The sequence below is a fragment of the Scyliorhinus torazame genome, chromosome 8 (assembly GCF_047496885.1).
Source record: "Scyliorhinus torazame isolate Kashiwa2021f chromosome 8, sScyTor2.1, whole genome shotgun sequence".
Lineage (NCBI taxonomy): Eukaryota > Metazoa > Chordata > Chondrichthyes > Carcharhiniformes > Scyliorhinidae > Scyliorhinus > Scyliorhinus torazame.
The window spans coordinates 231656979-231676845 of NC_092714.1; the positions used below are offsets into that span (position 1 = coordinate 231656979).

The following is a 19867-nucleotide window of genomic DNA, read 5'->3' on the forward strand; positions in this document are numbered from 1 at the left end:
TGGGACTAGCTGAGTTGTAGGACAGTGGGACTATCTGTGTTGTAGGACAGTGGGACTAGCTGTGTTTTCGGACAGTGGGACTAGCTGTGTTGTAGGACAGTGGGATTATCTGTGTTGCAGGACAGTGGGACTAGCTATGTTTAGGACAGTGGGACTAGCTGTGTTGTAGGACAGTGGGACTATCTGTGTTGTAGGACAGTGGGATTAGCTGTGTTGTAGGACAGTGGGACTAGCTGAGTTGTAGGACTGTGGGATTAGCTGAGTTGTAGGACAGTGGGACTAGCTGAGTTGTAGGACAGTGGGACTAGCTGTGTTGTAGGACAGTGTGACTAGCTGTGTTGTAGGACAGTGGGACTAACTGAATTGTAGGACAGTGGGACTAGCTGTGTTGTAGGACAGTGGGACTAGCTGAGTTGTAGGACAGTGGGACTATCTGTGTTGTAGGACAGTGGGACTAGATGAGTTGTAGGACAGTGGGACTAGCTGTGTTGTAGGACAGTGGGACTAGCTGAGTTGTAGGACAGTGGGACTAGCTGTGTTGTAGGCCAGTGGGACTAGCTGTGTTGTAGGACAGTGGGACTAGCTGAGTTGTAGGACAGTGGGACTAGCTGTGTTGTAGGACAGTGGGACTAGCTGTGTTGTAGGACAGTGGGACTATCTGTGTTGTAGGACAGTGTGACTAGCTGTGTTTTAGGACAGTGGGACTAGCTGTGTTGTAGGACAGTGGGATTATCTGTGTTGTAGGACAGTGGGACTAGCTGTGTTTTAGGACAGTGGGACTAGTTGTGTTGTAGGACAGTGGGACTAGCTGAGTTGTAGGACAATGGGGCTAGCTGTGTTGTAGGACAGTGTGGGACTAGCTGTGTTGTAGCACAGTGAGATTATCTGAATTGTAGGACAGTGGGACTAGCTGTATTGTAGGACAATGGATCTAGCTGAGTTGTAGGACATTGGGACTAGCTGAGTTGTAGGACAGTGGGACTCGCTGAGTTGTAGGACAGTGGGACTAGCTGTATTGTAGGACAATGGATCTAGCTGAGTTGTAGGTCAGTGGGGCTAGCTGTGCTGTAGGACAGTGGGACTAGCTGTGTTGTAGGGCAGTGTGGGACTAGCTGTGTTGTAGGACAGTGAGATTATCTGAATTGTAGGACAGTGGGACTCGCTGTATTGTAGGACAATGGATCTAGCTGAGTTGTAGGACAATGGATCTAGCTGAGTTGTAGGACAGTGGGACTAGCTGAGTTGTAAGACAGTCGGACTAGCTGAGTTGTAGGACAGTGGGACTAGCTGAGTTGTAGGATAGTGGGACTAGCTGAGTTGTAGGACAGTGGGGCTAGCTGAGTTGTAGGACAGTGGGACTAGCTGTGTTGTAGGACAGAAGGACAAGTTGAGTTGTAGGGCAGTGGGATTAGCTGCATTTTAGGACAGTGGGACTAGCTGTGTTGCAGGACAGTGGGGCTAGCTGAGTTGTAGGACAGTGGGACTAGCTGTGTTGTAGGACAGAAGGACAAGTTGAGTTGTAGGACAGTGGGACTAACTGAGTTGCTCTTGCAGAGAGTCAGAACAGCCATGACAGGCCGAATTGTTCCCTCTGTCCTACAACCATTCAGTCATGCTTCTATTCTAACTTGCTTGTTTATTTTAAATTAGGGTAATATGCCATTAAAATAAGAGATAAAGGTTTGTCTTAAAACTCATTCAGAATATACATTAATATTCATTCAATGTAATTTCAAAGCCACTGGTTACTTTGTTGAAAAAGTTGACAGGGACTGATCTTGCTTATTTAAATATACATTATCATTCATGCATAGGCTGCTCTATTGTTGCACATAAGTGCTGTAAGGAGCATATAAGATGATGTGTAGACCTGCATAGACTAACTTTCACCGCTCCTTAATCCTGCCCTCAATGTAAATTTAAATAATATTGAACGAATGGTAGTATAAATGATAATATGGTAATTTCCCAGGTTACTCCATTTTTTCAGACTTCCAGAGCTTTTTAATATTGCTATAGGATTCTTTTTTCAGCTCACTAGCCCAGGTACAAAACAGTTTCTCATTTAATTTTGATGGTAAATATTGTAGTCACACACACATGCATGTTTTTCAAATTTGGGAAAGGCTTGCAGAGTATCACACACAATGTTGCGATAAGCTGACGGAAATAACTGTGGGGAAAATATCTCCTGCATAGGTTTATTTTTGTTGGTTAAAAGTAACTCTTTTGAAAGTCAAAGAGATCTAGGAGTACAGGTCCACAGGTCATTGAAAGGGGCAACACAGGTGGAGAAGGTAGTCAAGAAGGCATACGGCATGCTTGCCTTCATTGGCCGGGCATTGAGTATAAGAATTGGCAAGTCATGTTGCAGCTGTATAGAACCTGAGTTAGGCCACACTTGGAGTAGAGTGTTCAATTCTGGTCGCCACACTACCAGAAGGATGTGGAGGCTTTAGAGAGGGTGCAGAAGAGATTTACCAGAATGTTGCCTGGTATGGAGGGCATTAGCTATGAGGAGCGGTTGAATAAACTCGGTTTGTTCTCACTGGAACGAAGGAGGTTGAGGGGAGACCTGATAGAGGTATACAAAATTACGAGGGGCATAGACAGAGTGGATAGTCAGAGGCTTTTCCCCAGGGTAGAGGGGTCAATTACCAGGGGGCATAGGTTTAAGGTGAGAGGGGCAAGGTTTAGAGTAGATGTACGAGGCAAGTTTTTTACGCAGAGGGTAGTGGGTGCCTGGAACTCGCTATCGGAGGAGGTGGTGGAAGCAGGGACAATAGTGACATTTAAGGGGCATCTTGACAAATACATGAATAGGATGGGAATAGAGGGATACGGACCCAGGAAGTGTAGAAGATTGTAGTTTAGTCGGGCAGCATGGTCGACACGGGCTTGGAGAGCCGAAGGGCCTGTTCCTTAGATAGAGCTGTGAAGAAGGCCTATGGTGTGCTCGCGTTCATTAACAGAGGGATTGAATTTAAGAGCCGTGAGGTGATGATGCAGCTGTACAAAACTTTGGTAAGGCCACATTTGGAGTACTGTGTACAGTTCTGGTCGCCTCATTTTAGGAAGGATGTGGAAGCTCTGGAAAAGGTGCAAAGAAGATTTACCAGGATGTTGCCTGGAATGGAGAGTAGGTCTTACGAGGAAAGGTTGAGGGTGCTAGGCCTTTTCTCATTAGAGCGGAGAAGGATGAGGGGCGACTTGATAGAGGTTTATAAGATGATCAGGGGAATAGATAGAGTAGACAGTCAGAGACTTTTTCCCCAGGTGGAACACACCATTACAAGGGGACAAAAATTTAAGGTGAAAGGTGGAAGATATAGGAGGGATATCAGAGGTAGGTTCTTTACCCAGAGAGTAGTGGGGGCATGGAATGCACTGCCTGTGGAAGTAGTTGAGTCGGAAACATTAGGGACCTTCAAGCAGCTGTTGGATAGGTACATGGATTACGGGAAAATGATATAGTGTAGATTTATTTGTTCTTAAGGGCAGCACGGTAGCATTGTGGATAGCACAATTGCTTCACAGATCCATGGTCCCAGGTTCGATTCTGGCTTGGGTCATTGTCTGTGCGGAGTCTGCACGTCCTCCCCGTGTCTGCGTGGGTTTCCTCCGGGTGCTCCGGTTTCCTCCCACAGTCCAAAGATGTGCGGGTTAGGTGAATTGGCCAATGATAAATTGCCCTTAATGTCCAAATTGCCCTTGGTGTTGGGTGGAGGTGTTGAGTTTGGGTAGGGTGCTCTTTCCAAGAGCTGGTGCAGACTCAAAGGGCCAAATGGCCTCCTTCTGCACTGTAAATTCAATGATAATCTATGATTAATCTAGGACAAAGGTTCGGCACAACATCGTGGGCCGAAGGACCTGTTCTATGCTGTATTTTCTATGTTCTATGTTCTATGTTCCTGTGCTGTACATTTCTTTGTTCTTTGTAAAAATGTTTCCACCCAAGAAATGAAATTTTGAATCAGTCAGTATGGATAAAGTCTTCACTAGTCTGTCACTGAACGCTTTCAAACATACTATGCAAAATATGCAGCCAAGGGGACTTTTTTCCAGCTCTCGGGAGCTGCCAGCCATTTGGATTGACCACCAGCTCCAGCAGTCCTGGCAGCGCCAATAACACATTAGTGGGCGCTGTTGGGACTGCAACCGGGGACAAGAGGAATGCCCAATTGATCCTGGAGTAAAGTATGCCTGGGTATTGGGCAGGGAAGTTTGCGCAGTTTAGGGATGGGAGCAGGGGTGGGATTTACAGAGCAAGTGGGAAGGAGGTATGTTTGGAGGACTGCCCCCTCTTCCGATTCTCAAAGGGCACCCCCCCCCCCCCAACGAATATAGAAACCTCCCAAAATTTGGCCTGCCCACTCCCGCCTAGCTGCCCATGCCAACCATATTTTGGCACCGGCTATGATTATTGGGGTCAATTGGTCAATTGACTTGTTAACAAATTCAATGAACCCTTAATTATTTATTTAAATATGGTAGGTGGGCTGCAGATTTCAGCATTCACATCACCCCCTCCCCCACCTTATTATGGAGGTAAGCTCAGGTGTGGGCAGGAAGGTAGGAGGTTAGTGGGTGGGCAGGTAGATGGCGGAATGGGCACCCACTGTTTTTTACATTCCCCCATCAAAAACATATATCATAAGACCATAAGACATAGGAGCAGAATTAGGCCACACAGCTCATCGAGTCTGCTCCGCCATTCAATCATGGCTGATATTTTCTCACCCCCATTCTCCTGCCTTCTCCCCATAACCCCTGATCCCCTTATTAATCAAGAACCTATCTATCTCTGTCTCAAAGACAGTCAGTGAATTGGCCTCCACAGCCCTCTGCAGCAAAGTGTTCCAAGGATTCACCACTCTCTGGCTGAAGAAATTCCTCCTCATCTCTGTTCTAAAGGATCGTCCCTTTAGTCTGAGATGGTGTCCTCTGGTTCTAGTTTTTCCTACATGTGGAAACATCCTCTCCACGTCCACTCTATTCAGGCCTCGCAGTATCTTGTAAGTTTCAATAAGATCCCTCTCATCCTTCTAAACTCGAATGAGTACAGACCCAGAGTCCTCAAACGTTCCTCATACGACAAGTTCTTCATTCCAGGGATCATTCTTGTGAACCCTCTCCAAGGCCAGCACATCCTTCCTGAGATACGGGGCCCAAAACTGCTCACAATACTCCAAATTGGGTCTGACCAGAGCCTTATACATTCTCAGAAGTACATTCCTGGTCTTGTATTCTAGCTCTCTTGACATGAATGCTAACATTGCATTTGCCTTCTTTTTAAAATATGTTTTTATTAAGAATTTTTCAACAATATTTTCCACCTTACAAACAAACCCCCGCCCCCGTAACAAAGAAAAGAAAAATAACTTGCGTGGCAAGACATGAACATGGCAAGTCAATAAGATACAGAACTTTGTACATTGGATTCTTCCCGTACATGCCAGTTTCCGGATCATTCATGTGTTTTCTTGCTCAAATGCCCCCCAGAGAACCCCCCCCTCCCTCCTCTTCCCCCCCCCCCACGAACGATGTCCCCTCCCCCCTCCCCCCCGGGTTGCTGTTGCTACTGTCCGACCTTCCTCTAACGCTCCGCGAGATGGTCTAGGAACGGTTGCCACCGCCTGTAGAACCCCTGCGCAGACCCTCTCAAGGCAAACTTTATCCTCTCCAACTTGATAAACCCAGCCATATCATTTATCCAGGCCACCACGCTGGGGGGCTTCGCCATTAGCAAGATCCTTTGCCGGGCTACTAGGGACGCAAAGGCCAGAATGCCGGCCTCTTTCGCCTCCTGCACGCCCAGCTCGTCCACTACTCCAAATATTGCTAGCCCCCAGCTTGGCTTGACCTGGACTTTCACCACCTTAGATACTGTTCCCACAACTCCCCTCCAGAACTCCTCCAGCGCCGGGCATGACCAAAACATATGGACATGGTTCGCCGGACTTCCTGAGCACCTCCCGCATCTGTCCTCCACCCCAAAGAACCTACACAGCCTCGCCCCTGTCATATGCGCTCTATGAACCACCTTAAATTGTATCAGGCTAAGCCTGGCACACGAGGAAGAGGAATTAACCCTACTTAGGGCATCAGCCCATAGCCCCTCCTCAATCTCCTTCCCCAACTCCTCTTCCCATTTACCCTTCAGCTCCTCTACCAAAGCCTCCCCCTCTTCTTTCATCTCCTGGTATATCGCCGACACCTTGCCCTCTCCGACCCATACGCCCGAAATCTCCCTATCTTGAATCCCCTGTGCCGGGAGTAGCGGAAACTCCCTCACCTGCCGCCTCACAAACGCTCTCACTTGCATGTACCTGAAAGCGTTTCCCGGGGGTAGCCCAAACTTCTCCTCCAGCGCCCCTAAGCTCGCAAACGTCCCGTCAATGAACAGGTCCCCCATTCTTCTAATCCCAGCCCGATGCCAGCTCTGAAACCCCCCCGTCCATCCTTCCTGGGACAAACCGATGATTGTCTCTGATCGGGGACCACACCAAGGCTCCCGTCGCATCCCTGTGCCGTCTCCACTGCCCCCAGATCTTTAGCGTTGCCACCACCACTGGGCTCGTGGTGTACCTTGTCGGCAAGAGCGGCAGCGGTGCCATCACCAGCGCCCCCAGGCTCGTTCCTTTGCAGGACGCCATCTCCAACCTCTTCCACACCACCCCCTCTCCCTCCATCACCCACTTACGGATCATTGCCACGTTGGCTGCCCAATAGTAACCACCCAAATTCGGCAACGCCAACCCTCCTCTATCTCTTCTATGCTCCAAGAACCCCCTCCTTACCCGCAGAGTCTTGCTCGCCCACACAAATCCCATAATGCTCCTGCTTACCCTCTTAAAGAAGGCCTTAGTAATCACAATTGGGAGGCATTGGAATACAAAAAGAAACCTCGGGAGGACCACCATTTTAACCGACTGTACCCTACCCGCCAGCGAGAGTGGCAACATGTCCCACCTTTTAAAATCCTCCTCCATCTGTTCCACCAACCGCGTCAAGTTAAGTTTGTGCAGTGCCCCCCAGCTCCTAGCTACCAGAATCCCCAAATATCGAAAGCTCCTTTCCGCCCTCCTCAATGGTAGGTCGTCTATCCCTCTTCCCTGGTCCCCCGGATGGATCACAAAGAGCTCACTCTTTCCCACATTGAGCTTATAGCCCGAAAAGTCTCCAAACTCCCGTAGGATCTGCATTACCTCAACCATCCCCTCCACTGGATCCGTCACATACAGCAACAGGTCGTCTGCGTACAGCGACACTCGATGTTCCTCTCCCCCTCGAACCACCCCCTTCCATTACCCCGACTCCCTTAACGCCATGGCCAAAGGTTCAATTGCTAATGCAAACAGCAGAGGGGACAGGGGGCACCCCTGCCTCGTCCCTCGATACAGCCGGAAATACTCCGACCTCCGCCGGTCCATGACCACACTCGCCACCGGGGCTTTATACAGGAGCTTAACCCAACTAATAAACCCTCCCCCGAACCCAAACCTCCTCAACACTTCCCAGAGATACTCCCACTCTACCCGATCAAAGGCCTTCTCCGCGTCCATGGCTGTCATTATCTCCGCTTCTCCCTCCACCGATGGCATCATTATCACATTTAGGAGCCTTCGCATATTAGTATTTTACTGCCTAACCTTTACGAATCCCGTCTGGTCCTCGCGAATCACCCCCGGGACACAGTCCTCAATCCTCGTGGTCAACATTTTTGCCAGCAACTTAGCATCTACATTAAGGAGCGAGATCGGTCTATATGACCCACATTGCAGTGGGTCCTTATCCCGCTTCAAGATCAAAGAGATCATCGCCTCCGACATTGTCGGGGGCAGGGTCCCCCCCTCCCTTGATTCATTGAAGGTCCTTACCAGCACCGGGGCTAACAGGTCTACATATTTCCTGTAGAACACCACCGGGACCCCATTTGGCCCTGGGGCCTTCCCTGCCTAAATGCTCCCCAGTCCTTTAACCAGCTCCTCCACCCCAATTGGTTCCCCCAAACCAGCCACCTCCTGCACCTCCACCCTTGGGAACCTCAATTGGTCCAAGAATCGCCGCATCCCCTCTTTCCCCCCTGGGGGCTGGGACCTATACAGCTCCTCGTAAAAGGCCTTAAAAGCCTCATTCACTTTCCCCACACTCCGCACCATTGTTCCCCTGCCATCTTTGACTCCGCCTATTTCCCTCGCTGCCATCCTCTTACGGAGCCGATGTGCCAGCATCCGGCTTGCCTTCTCCCCATATTCATATGTCGCCCCCTGTGCCTTCCTCCACTGTGCCTCTGCCTTCCCTGTGGTCAACAGGTCGAACTCCGTCTGGAGACTTCGTCTCTCCCTGAGTAGTCCCTCATCAGGAGCCTCTGCATAGATCCTGTCCACCCTTAAAATCTCCCCCACTAACCTCTCCCTTTCCCTGCCCTCTCTCTTCACCCTATGAGCCCTGATGGAGATGAACTCTCCCCTGACCACCGCCTTCAGCGCCTCCCATACTACTCCCACCTGCACCTCCCCGTTGTCGTTGGCCTCCAGATACCTTTCAATACACCCCCGCACCCTCCCGCACACTTCCTCGTCTGCCAGCAGTCTCACATCCAACCTCCACAGCGGGCGTTGGTCCCTCTCCTCCCCCAGCTCTAGCTCCACCCAATGCGGGGCATGATCTGAAATGGCTATGGCTGAATACTCCGTTCCCTCCACTTTCGGGATCAATGCCCTGCCCAGAACAAAAAAATCTATCCGGGAGTAGGCCTTATGTGCGTGGGAGAAAAAAGAAAATTCTCTGGCCAAAGGCCTGGCAAATCTCCACGGATCTACTCCCCCCATCTGGTTCATAAACCCCCTAAGCACCTTGGCCGCAGCCGGCCTCTTCCCCGTCCTAGATCTGGAGCGATCTAATGCTGGACCGTGTTAAAATCCCCACCCATTATCAAGCTCCCTACCTCCAGGTCTGGAATATGCCCCAACATCCGTTTCATGGATCCAGCATCGTCCCAGTTCGGGGCATATACATTCACCAGTACCACCTCCGTCCCCTGCAACCTACCACTCACCATCACGTATCGGCCTCCCTTGTCCGCTACTATGCTCTTGGCCTCAAACGACACCCGTTTTCCCACCAGTATTGCCACCCCTCTATTCTTCGCATCCAGCCCCGAATGGAACGCCTGTCCCACCCATCCCTTCCTTAACCTGACCTGACCTGCCACCTTCAGATGTGTCTCCTGAAGCATGACCACGTCTGCCTTCAGTCCCTTTAGGTGCGCGAACACTCGGGCCCTCTTAACCGGCCCATTTAGGCCTCTCACATTCCACGTGATCAGCCGGATTGGGGGTTACCCCCCCCCACCCCCCGCCGACTAGCCATCTCCTATCTTAGGCCAGTCCTGTGCTCGCGCCTCCCGCAGCCTCCAGTCCCCCAGACGGGGAACCCCCGCCCCGACCACCTCTTCCATTTTCAGTTCCCCCTCGGACAGTGCAGCAGCAACCCTAGAATTCCCCCCCTCTCCCCTCCCCGCCCCCAACCCCCCGCTAGATCCACATCTAGCTCTTTTGCTCCCGCCATATTACTTCCGTGAGTCAGCTGACTTCTGCTGACCCCGGCTTCCCCCGCCTTCCCGTTGATCTCCCCCGTGTGGGAGTCTCTCCTCCTCCTTACCTTCCTCCATTCCCCCCCCCCTCTTTTTGCGCGGGAAAAAGCCCGCGCTTTCCTAAACCGGCCCCGCCCCCTGTGGCGCAGCTCCTGTTGCGGCCTTTATCCCAGTACCCTCATCCCCGAGTCTCACCTCCCTCCAGCACCGACGCCCACATTCCCCACCATCATCATCATCTCGTCTACAGAAAAGAAAAAAGGGAATTTTAGGAATTTTAACCAGAACTCTACCCACATTCCCATCCATCATCCCACCCATGAAGTATTCTTTACCCATATTTACAACCCCATATACAACCAACATCTCCCCCCACAACCACATCCCCTCAGTTCGAGTCCAGTTTTTCTGTCTGAATAAAGGTCCAAGCCTCTTCTGCCGTTTCAAAATAATGGTGTCGGTCCTGATAAGTGACCCACAGTCGCGCAGGCTGCAGCATGCCGAACCTGACTCTTTTTTTATGCAGCACCACCTTGGCCCGGTTGAAGCCAGCTCTCCTCCTTGCCACCTCTGCGCTCCAATCCTGGTAAACTCGGATCACCGCGTTCTCCCATCTACTGCTCCGCACCTTCTTGGCCCATCTCAGCACACTTTCTTTGTCCGTGAAGCGATGGAACCTTGCCACTATCGCCCTTGGTGGCTCATCAGCTTTGGGTCTCCTCGCCAGGACCCGGTGAGCCCCTTCCAGCTCCAAGGGGATCGGAGAGGCCTCCGCTCCCATCAGCGAATGGAGCATCGTGCTCACATACCCCCCAGCATCAGCTCCCTCCACTCCTTCGGGAAGACCCAGAATCCGGAGGTTCTTCCTCCTCGATCTGTTCTCCAGGACCTCAATTCTCTCGGCCCATCTCCAGTGCACCGCCTCGTGTGCCTCCACTTTTACCGCCAGGCCCACGATCTCGTCCTCATTATCATTCATTTTATGTTTCACCTCACGAAGCTCCACCGCCTGGGTCTTCTGGGTCTCCTTCAGCCCCTCGATCGCCAACAGCATTGGCGCCAGCACCTCCTTTTTCAGCTCCTCCACACAGCGCTTAAGGAACTCCTGCTGGTCCGGCCCCCATGCTGCTTGCTCTCCGCCCTCCGCCATCTTGCTTTTTCCCCCTCGTTTTTGTCGCTGCTCCAGAGCCTCTTCTCTCGCCGCTCCACCGCTGATCTCGGCCATATATCGTGAGGGGGGACCTTACTGCACCTTCCCACACGGGATAAATTCAAAAAAGTTCCGTTGGGGCTCTTCTGGAGAGCCCAAAAGTCCGTTATCGCGGGAGCTGCCGAAGCATGCGGCTTAGCTCTGCATCGCCGCAACCGGAAGTCTCGCATTTGCCTTCTTAACTGCTGACTGAACCTGCACATTAATCTTAAGACAATTATGAACAAGGACTCCCACGTCCCTTTGTGCTTCTGCTTTCCGAAGCATTTCCCCATTTAGAAAATAGTCTATGCTTAAATTCCTCCTTCCAAAGTGCATAACCTCACACTTTTCCACATTGTATTTCATTTGTCACTTTATTGCCCACTCTCCCAGCTTGTCCAAGTCCTTCTGCAGCCCCCTTGCTTCCTCAATACTACCTATCCCTCTACAGATCTTCGTATCATCTGCAAACTTAGCAACAGTGCCTTCAGTACCTTCATCCAGATAATGGCCATCTATTAATTCATAAGTTATTATAATATTATATATTTAAGTAATCAAGGTATAAAAAATTCTCATTTTTAGAAAACGTTATCCTTGCATCTCTTTGTACTATTGTGGACAGTTTAATTGATCTTTCTTTAATGGTTTGTTGCTAACAGAATCATCAGAAGTATTCATTTTGAAAGGCTACAGGGCAAAGAGACTGTATTAGCACATACACTTCATGTTGATACAGTGGTAGGGTAGTGGTTGTACAAGACAGAAATTACAATTGTCAGTATTAGAGAATGCTTAAAAGCTTTGTATAACATTCCCTTCTCCCCTAATTTAATGGCGGTGCTAATCCATTTATTTAAAATAAGACCATTTGTGCTAATCTTCATTCAAATTCTCAATCGCGACAATTCAATATGCTTGATGATGTCATTAGTATTCACGCCTCAAACATGCTCAAAAACTAGTTGGAATTTCTTTTTATTTGTTTTTTAAAAAATTTATTTTTGATAAATTTAGAGTACCCAATTCTTTTTTTTTCCAATTAAGAAGCAATTTAGCCAATTCACCTACTCTGCACATCTTTTTGGATTCGGGGGGTGAGACCCACGCAGACACGGGGAGAATATGCAACCGCCACATGGACAGTGATCCAGGGCCGGGATCGAACCCGAATCCTCTGCGCTGTGAGACAGCTGTGCTAACCACTGTGTCACCGTGCCTGGAATTCTTTTTTAAAACTTAGAGTACCCAAATATATTTTTTTATAATTAAGGGGCAATTTAGCATGGCCAATTCACCCACTCTGCACATCTTTGGGTTGTGGGGGTGAGACCCTCACAGACACGGGGAGAATGTGCAAACTCCACTTGGACAGTGACCTGGGGCCGGGAATGAACCCGGGTCCTTAGCGCCGTGAAGCAGCAGTGCTTACCGCTAGTTGGAATTGACGGAACTTTTAAAAAGGGCCTAATTCTAGATTCTCCCACAAGAGGAAACATCCTCTCCACATCCACCCTGTCAAGACCCCCCTAGGATCTTATAGGTTGCCTTACTCTCCTAAACTCCAGTGGATTCAAGCCTATCCTGTCCAGTCTTTCCTCATAAGACAACCTGCCAAGTCCTGCTATTACTGTAGTAAACCTTCTCTGAACTGCTTCCAACATATTTACATCCTTCAGTAAATAAGGAGACCACTACGGTACACAGTACTCCGGATGTGGCCTCACCATCGACCCTTCATTTTCCAAAAGAGATAACCAAGTGTGTGAATCTCTGATACAATACTATTTTAGAATTCTATTTACCCTGGCAAAATAAATAAATTGATGGAGTTGAGTTTAACCTTCAGTGACGGTGGAAAATGCCTGTCATTCATCCCAGCCAATACAATTTTCTGTTGAAATCAATGGGGAGGACAATTGGCCAGGATGTCTAATGTGAATCCACTACTGGATATGGCAATAGGGCTGGAAAGTAAAGTTAAGATAGAAGATCAGCCATGATTAAGTTTCGTATGTTCTTATACTGCCCTTTAATGGCACTTTCTTTTAAGGGACAGTTAATCAACCCTGATCTTGTCATTCTTAGATGAGTTTGAATGGTTGCACTGTACATTTAGCTCTCAGTAATATTAAGGAGTTTATCAAGTGGACTTGGAAGTTCCTTAGATATTGAAGCAATCCAAGCCCCTATATGCAGCAGGACCTTAACAACATTCAGGCTCGGGCTGATAAGTGGCAAGTAACATTGGTGCCACAGGCAATGACCATCTTCAATAACAGACAGTCTTATCAGCCTCCCCTTGATATTCAACGGCATTATCATTGTCAATTCCCCTGACAGCAACATCCTGCAACTCAACATTTACCAGAAACTTAAACTGGACCAACCACAAATAATGTACTTGCAAGAACAGGCCAGAGGCTGAAAGTTTTGTGGCAAGTAACCCATCTCCTGACTCTTCGAAGCCTTTCCATCACCGCTAAGACACAGTCAGGAATGTGATGGAATATTCTCCACTTACGTGGATGAGTGCAGCTCTAACAACACTCAAGAAGATCGATACTATCCAGTTCAAAGTAGCCTGCTAGATGGGCACGTCATCCATAATTACTCCCTCCACCACCGATGCATAGAGGCAGCAGTGTGTAAGACGTACAAATGCTCTGCAGCAACCTGCCAAGCCTCCTTTGACAGCACCTTCAAAACCTGTGACCTTACCACCTAGGAGGACAAAGACAACAGGTACATGGGAACGCCACCACCTGCAAGTTTTCATTCAAGCGACAAACCTCCTTGATTTGAAAATATATCACCATTCCTCATCACTACTGGGTTAATATCCTTGGGAACTCGCTGCCTAACAGTGGGTGTACCTAAACCACATGGACTTTGGCTCAAACCATCGTCTCAAGGGCAATTGTGATGTGTCCTCATCCCATGAAGGTTCGGATCAAAAACATATAAAAGTAAGAGATTGATACTGAAGTACTCCCAGTGTATGGGTTTCATTCGTCATTTGCTCTATGTTAAGCATAAACAGAATAAATATACATATGAACTAAATAACAACAGTGACTTCATGCACAAATTGGCTGTTATGCCCTTTGGGATCGCCTGAGGTTGTGAAAGGTGCTATATGAATGCAGGTTCTTTCTTAATTGCTTGAAATTGGCTTTCCTGTATTGTGAAGTAAGAGAATTCTGAAAGCGTCACTCTGTCAATTACAGGAATCATTTTCAAGCTGCGCACTGGTGTTTATTCAGTGGTGTTGTTAAATTAAATGCACCCATTGTTCTGTTTAATTAGAATAAAGCTACAGCCTGCATTTAAACAATACACCGCTGGGAGAATGGAATCATTATTGGCTGTACTCAGTGGAGAGTCACAACACAAAGCACAATAAGCTGTTTATTCATTACTCACATTATTTGAGTCCAGAACAATCAAGATCTTATTCTAAAAGCATCATAATCCTAATAACATTAAGGCTTTTAAAACAGATCATAATATATAAAAAGACTAGTACACTTGTCAATTCAAGTCTTCAGGATACAGTTACATCCAGCAGATAGTACACCACCACCTTCCTGTCTCTATCCCGGTTAAGTCTGTGGTGGGAATGCCTGGGGACAGCCTTTCCGCACTGCCATTAATTGAGGCTCTTAAATGGGCAATTAACACCTCCTAATCCTGCTATCCCCCTCCCGCCATCACTCACCTATGGCATGAGTCCATGAAGATCCTCGCCTCCATTAAATACTGCCCATATTTCTTGAAGGCATGTATCTTTATTTCATCAAGAGTTGTATAATTGAAGCTGCTTGATTTATTAGTGAGATTTAACTTTGCCTGTATGTCATGTGTTAGATTTTTGAGACTGATGCATGTTGACATGCACATTCACTGTGCCGCATCACAATATCGTACAGTACACATTGCTGTGCTTTGTCCTTTTTATCAGTGAGCTTCCCAGCCACTTCAAATGGATTTAGTGTGATTCACTAATGACTGCACACACTAGAGATAAATCAAGTTGGCACAACCATGGGGATGTGCCACCACACACCAATCCCCCCACCGCCAAATTGTTTTGGCGTGGTTAATGTTTTATTTTCTTTCCCACTCCAAATCCCAGCGATGCCCTTGATATATGCAGCTGATTATTTATATGTGCTTGCATGTCAATCAATGTCAGACTATATATTTCCCCAGACAGCAATCAAACATTTATTCAAAGTAACTGGTTCCAAATGTGTGTGACTGGTCAATGAGGACTTTACTTTATTGGGATGCAAAATATTGTCTATTTTATTCTCTGCCTTTAATAGCCTGATAATGATTTGCTGTAACAAATGGTATTGCAACATGCAATGGCCAATTTTAGCTGCCATCTAGGCCCATTCTCGGAAAAGTCAAGCAGTAATAGATTTCAAATTATATCAGAGAACCTCCTGCTTTGCTTTCCGTACACCAATCTATGCCATTTTAACAGCCTTCTGAATGGAACGTCTATGTTCAGGAGATTGATAGGGGTGTAGATGGTAGAACAGGAATCGCACAAGATACCCAACAACCCCACCTCTCTACCACCATGATCACATCCACCATGACAACCTTTATATGCCTCTATATATCTTTTTCCTGATTAAGTTGATCTCTGAGACACTCAATGTTGCACCTACATGGAGCCGGTGTGCTTCACGCCCTGAACAGGTAATATGCATCTTTGTTCACGAGTCCCAGCCCTCAAGATGCACCAAGACACTGCCTATGGCACTGGAGGGCCAGCCTGCCAGCTCCACTAAAACCAATCCGATAGCTAAAATCCGACATGCAATTTCTGATCATGCGATTTTATTAGCAGGTCATTAGTTAACAGGGGAAATCATACCCTTCATTGAAAGAGAAATTTTAAACCCAAAATGGACAACAAAGTCAACAACTTTATTAATCAGCATGGTGATAATGAACCAATGAATTCAGCAGTAATCTGGTTGATTTTTGTTAGTTACTTTTCTACACTAAGGTGTTGGCATTTCCTCCATAGAGCAGAGGAGGTGAAGTGAAATTGAATGGAGGCATTCAAAATAATGCAGTGTTTTGGGGAGAGTAAATAAAGAGAAACTATTCCCATTAGTGGATAAGCCAGTCACCAGACGATACAGATTTAAGTAATTGGCATAGAGGGACTGGTGATGAAGAGATTTTTTTATTTATTTATGCAACAAGCACGCACTGCCTGTAAGGATGTTGAAGCACAAACTATAATAACCTTCATAGGAAATTGGATACATATTTGAAAAGGGAAACAAACAAAAGGACAATGAGGACAGACTGGAGGGAAGGGAATAATTGGATAGTTCTTTAAACAGTTGGCCCAGACATCAGGCGTCCTGTGCTGTACAATGTCATGTTTCTATGTCATCTTCTCTGACTTCAGGGTAACACTATACTCAACTCTAATTTAAGCTGCTACCAAACAAGTTCGCTAAACAGTAAGAGAATAGCTGAGCAGCAGCAATGACTTACCTTAGTTAAGCCTAATAAAACCTTTCATCTCAAGTTAGTAGAAACAACAATAAAATGGCTGTGCTCAACCATACCTTTACCTAATTGTTTCTTCCCACTGTCACACCTATAGAAATTACCAGTCTCCTCATGTTGAAGCAATGAGGCCAAGAAATATCTTCCACTATATGGTCGGGATCAAATTGAAATAACTGTCTGTTAAATTCAGAAAAAGGTCAATAAAATACATACTTAAACAATTCCCAAGAGATGACTATAGTTGAATTGGATTGACCCCACTAAATTGGAAAACAACAGATGTCTAAGACAAAATGATTATAATCTGCAATATTATCAATAATGAGGACATTTTTCTGTGAAAGAAACTAGTTTTTAATCTTTTATGTACCATGCTACCATTAAAGAAACAAATAATATTTCAAATATTAAACACTACCACTTCATTTTACCATAGGAATTTCAAACATTATTAAATATTCATACAGGTCCAATCATAATTTCAGGGCCAAAATCTTTTGCTGATATGCATTCTAATTTTTATTTAATGTAGTGCCCAAAGCCCTCTGCAGAGCGGAAGCTTTACATAAACAAAGTGTTGAAATGCCATATATTACAGAACATGCTAAAATCAGGGTTTAACAATGGGAACAGTTAAACATTTATAGTCACTTGGTATTACAGAACTTGAGTGTTTCTGGAAAAAGAGATGCAATCATAGCTTCGACAGCATAGCTATTTTTTCAACAATAACAATGTTTATTTATTGATGATACCATATACATAAGTAAGGTTAAAATAATCCTCATTCCAAGGGTGAATATAACATTTGTTCAACATGCAAGGATGATGTGCAGAATAGATTCAGAAATGACTAAACGCACCTCATGTATAAGTAAATACTATTAAAATATGTATTCTCCAGATGGATGATATTTAGAGTCATGATTATTGAGCAGATTCTGCCTCATTCACTGTTCATGCTTCTAATTATTTGGAATTGTCAAAAGGGAGTTGTTGAATAAAGGTATGTTTTTAAATCAATATCTGTAATTTGCTGTAATTCCTTCTTGCTCAAATGGGTGAGAGACATCACTGCTAGGAATCAGAATAATTTCCAATTTTTGAAACGAGTGGTAACATTGAGCACTTCCAGGTCAAGTGCGTTACAGCATCAGGTATAAAGCTCCCACTAGACAGTGCAGATAAAATCCTCACAGTGCATTAGTGTGACAGTTCAATTTTCTACAACAACCTTTCTTACCTCTCTAAGTGAGATTGCAAATTCAGTGCAGAGCTATAAGTAAACGTCGCTATTTATGTAATTGTTTAGGTCCAGCGCACAAAACAAAGTGACTCTAATTAAGTCTCTTATTATGGCATTAGTAACCCTTTCCCTCTGGACCACCGTTCACACTAAAACAGCATCAGATGTAAAAGAACAAGTCTAAGATTCATTCTTTCTGCTCATGAACTAACTGAAACTGGCTGTATTTACTTTCGTGGGATTTGTCTGATTTCTCTCATTGCACCCCCTCGTGGTGCGTTTTATTTTGTGATGCTTGAATTTCCTTCAACCAAAACCATTTTTGGTTCAAAGCGCTGGCTAGTTCTGAAGTTATAAAACTCGCCTGAAATGTCCAAGTAGATTATTTGAAATGAATTGGGGAGGGGGGGGGGGCGGGGGGGAGAGGAACATTGAATTTGCATCGTGCAAGAGTTTCAAATAAACGTCGACACGCCCAATTGCTTCTTGTGAGGGTGGGAGAGGCAAAGCGCCAGAATGAACTTTTCCTGCTTCCCTTGCGACAGAGACTGCACTACCGAACGGTGTAATAAACCTGGAGTGAATACAAGTTATCCCGCGCTGCCCCCAATGATACATGCAAAATGCTGGGACATTGGATAGGGAGGTGTTACCGCCATCACCTCTGATGTATCATGTCCCTGCCATGTGAATTAGAAGGAGGGGGGGGGGGGGGGGGGGTGCTGGATGATATCGCCTTGCCAACGGGGTTTTCTCGCTCAAAGGGATCCTTGCGTCGCCCTTTTTCCCCGGAACAAAAGAGAGCAACACCAACAGGAGCTGGGCAGAACCGCCAAGACAGAAAGGAAATCTCCAGGACTCAGCCAGGACTGACACAAAACATGAATCACAAATTACACTAGCAGAATCAATTCAACCATCACTTCAACCACGCTGCCATATATATATACAGACAGAGAGAGAGATCTAAATATTGCCACGGCTCTGGAAACACAAATGCTACCCACTGATATACAGACTTTAGGCAAGGATGTGAGAACCCTCTTGCTGTTTCCTATCCAGCTTTGCTGTCCGTTGCCGGGAGTTACTGCAGCTCTATAATGTTCGGAAAAGAAAACTAACGAGCTGCATCGCCCCCCCCCCCCCCCTCCCCGCCTCAAGCAATCGATTGCCTTGAAGTTGCTGATGTGGAATCAGAAAGAATATTAAAACAGTCCACCCACTGAGGGAGACTCCGTCCCACGCTCACAATTACACATTTGAAATGATTTCGCACTCACCAGTTGAAGGGTACACAGCAAGATCAGGGTGCATCGGCCGGTACAGCAACCCATCCTCAGATAATGGCAGAATAGAGGTGTTGGTGGGGGGGGGGGGGGGGGGGCGGAGATAGCGAATGAAAGCTCCTCTGGCTGATGTGTGAGGCTGTCAGCGAGGCTGCTCCAGCACCATAGGGAAAATAGGGAGATAAATCCAAGGAGAACAGCTTTAAGTGCTGGATTGGAAGGCGCTCTCTTGCTGTAGGGGGGGCGGGGAGGTGGAGGAAGGAGCTGGCGGTCGCAGTACAGGGAGCGCTCCTCAGCTGTCTTGTAGAAAGTTCCGTGAATGTGCCTGGCTGACAGGCAGAGAGGGAGGGAGAGAGAGAGAGGGAGGGGAGGGTCACTAACGGACGGATGTTGTACACTTAAAGACACCAACCCGTTTTGGAAATAAGAGATCGCCTGCAGCCAAGCATCCCTGTTGCTATCGAATTGATTTTTTTCAATTCCCAGCACATCTTAATTTCCCCTCCAAAGCATCAAAAACTTTCCCCCAACTCACAACCCCTCCCATTTAAAAGCATTACGCTCAGGTATATTATCCCCCACCCAACGCCCGTCATTAATCAAAATGTTCTGATGGAGGTTAAAACTGATACACCAAATCTAAGTGTCCAGGTAATTGGGAATCTGGCATTAACACTGACAGAGGCATGTTCCCATCTGCACCCGGATAAACTTGCCAAGACATTTCATAAGTGTTTGATGTGATTCCTTATCCAGTGTTTTTTTGGCTGCAAAGGGTTTGCTTCGGACGAGTGTACTACGCAGGATAGGATTTGCACTAAATGTTTTCAGAAAAGCATTTGCAGGACGGGGTGAGGGTCCAGTCGTAGCAAGTGCAGCCTTAAGGAACTGGGCACTTCAATCTTAACATTTCACCCAGAGTTTCAGTGGCTTTTACATCACGTTGGCCTTCCTGCTCCGGATTGGGAAGGGTTTTCTCCTCTGAACTCTCGATC

The 19867-nt window shown here is 46.9% G+C and overlaps 1 protein-coding gene across 2 annotated transcripts in view; it reads right to left on the bottom strand.

The window, feature by feature from the left end:
• LOC140428443 (sodium/potassium-transporting ATPase subunit beta-1-interacting protein 3-like) overlaps positions 1-19199 on the bottom strand; it is a 379078-nt gene extending 359879 nt beyond the window's left edge. The window contains exon 1 of one of the 2 annotated variants that reach the window (XM_072514900.1): positions 18867-19199. In XM_072514900.1, coding sequence (XP_072371001.1) covers positions 18867-18920 — 54 coding nt within the window. In that variant the 5' untranslated portion in view covers positions 18921-19199. The remainder of the gene's footprint in view (positions 1-18866) is intronic. The other variant, XM_072514899.1, reaches the window with a different exon arrangement.
• Between the last annotated feature and the right edge of the window lie 668 nt (positions 19200-19867).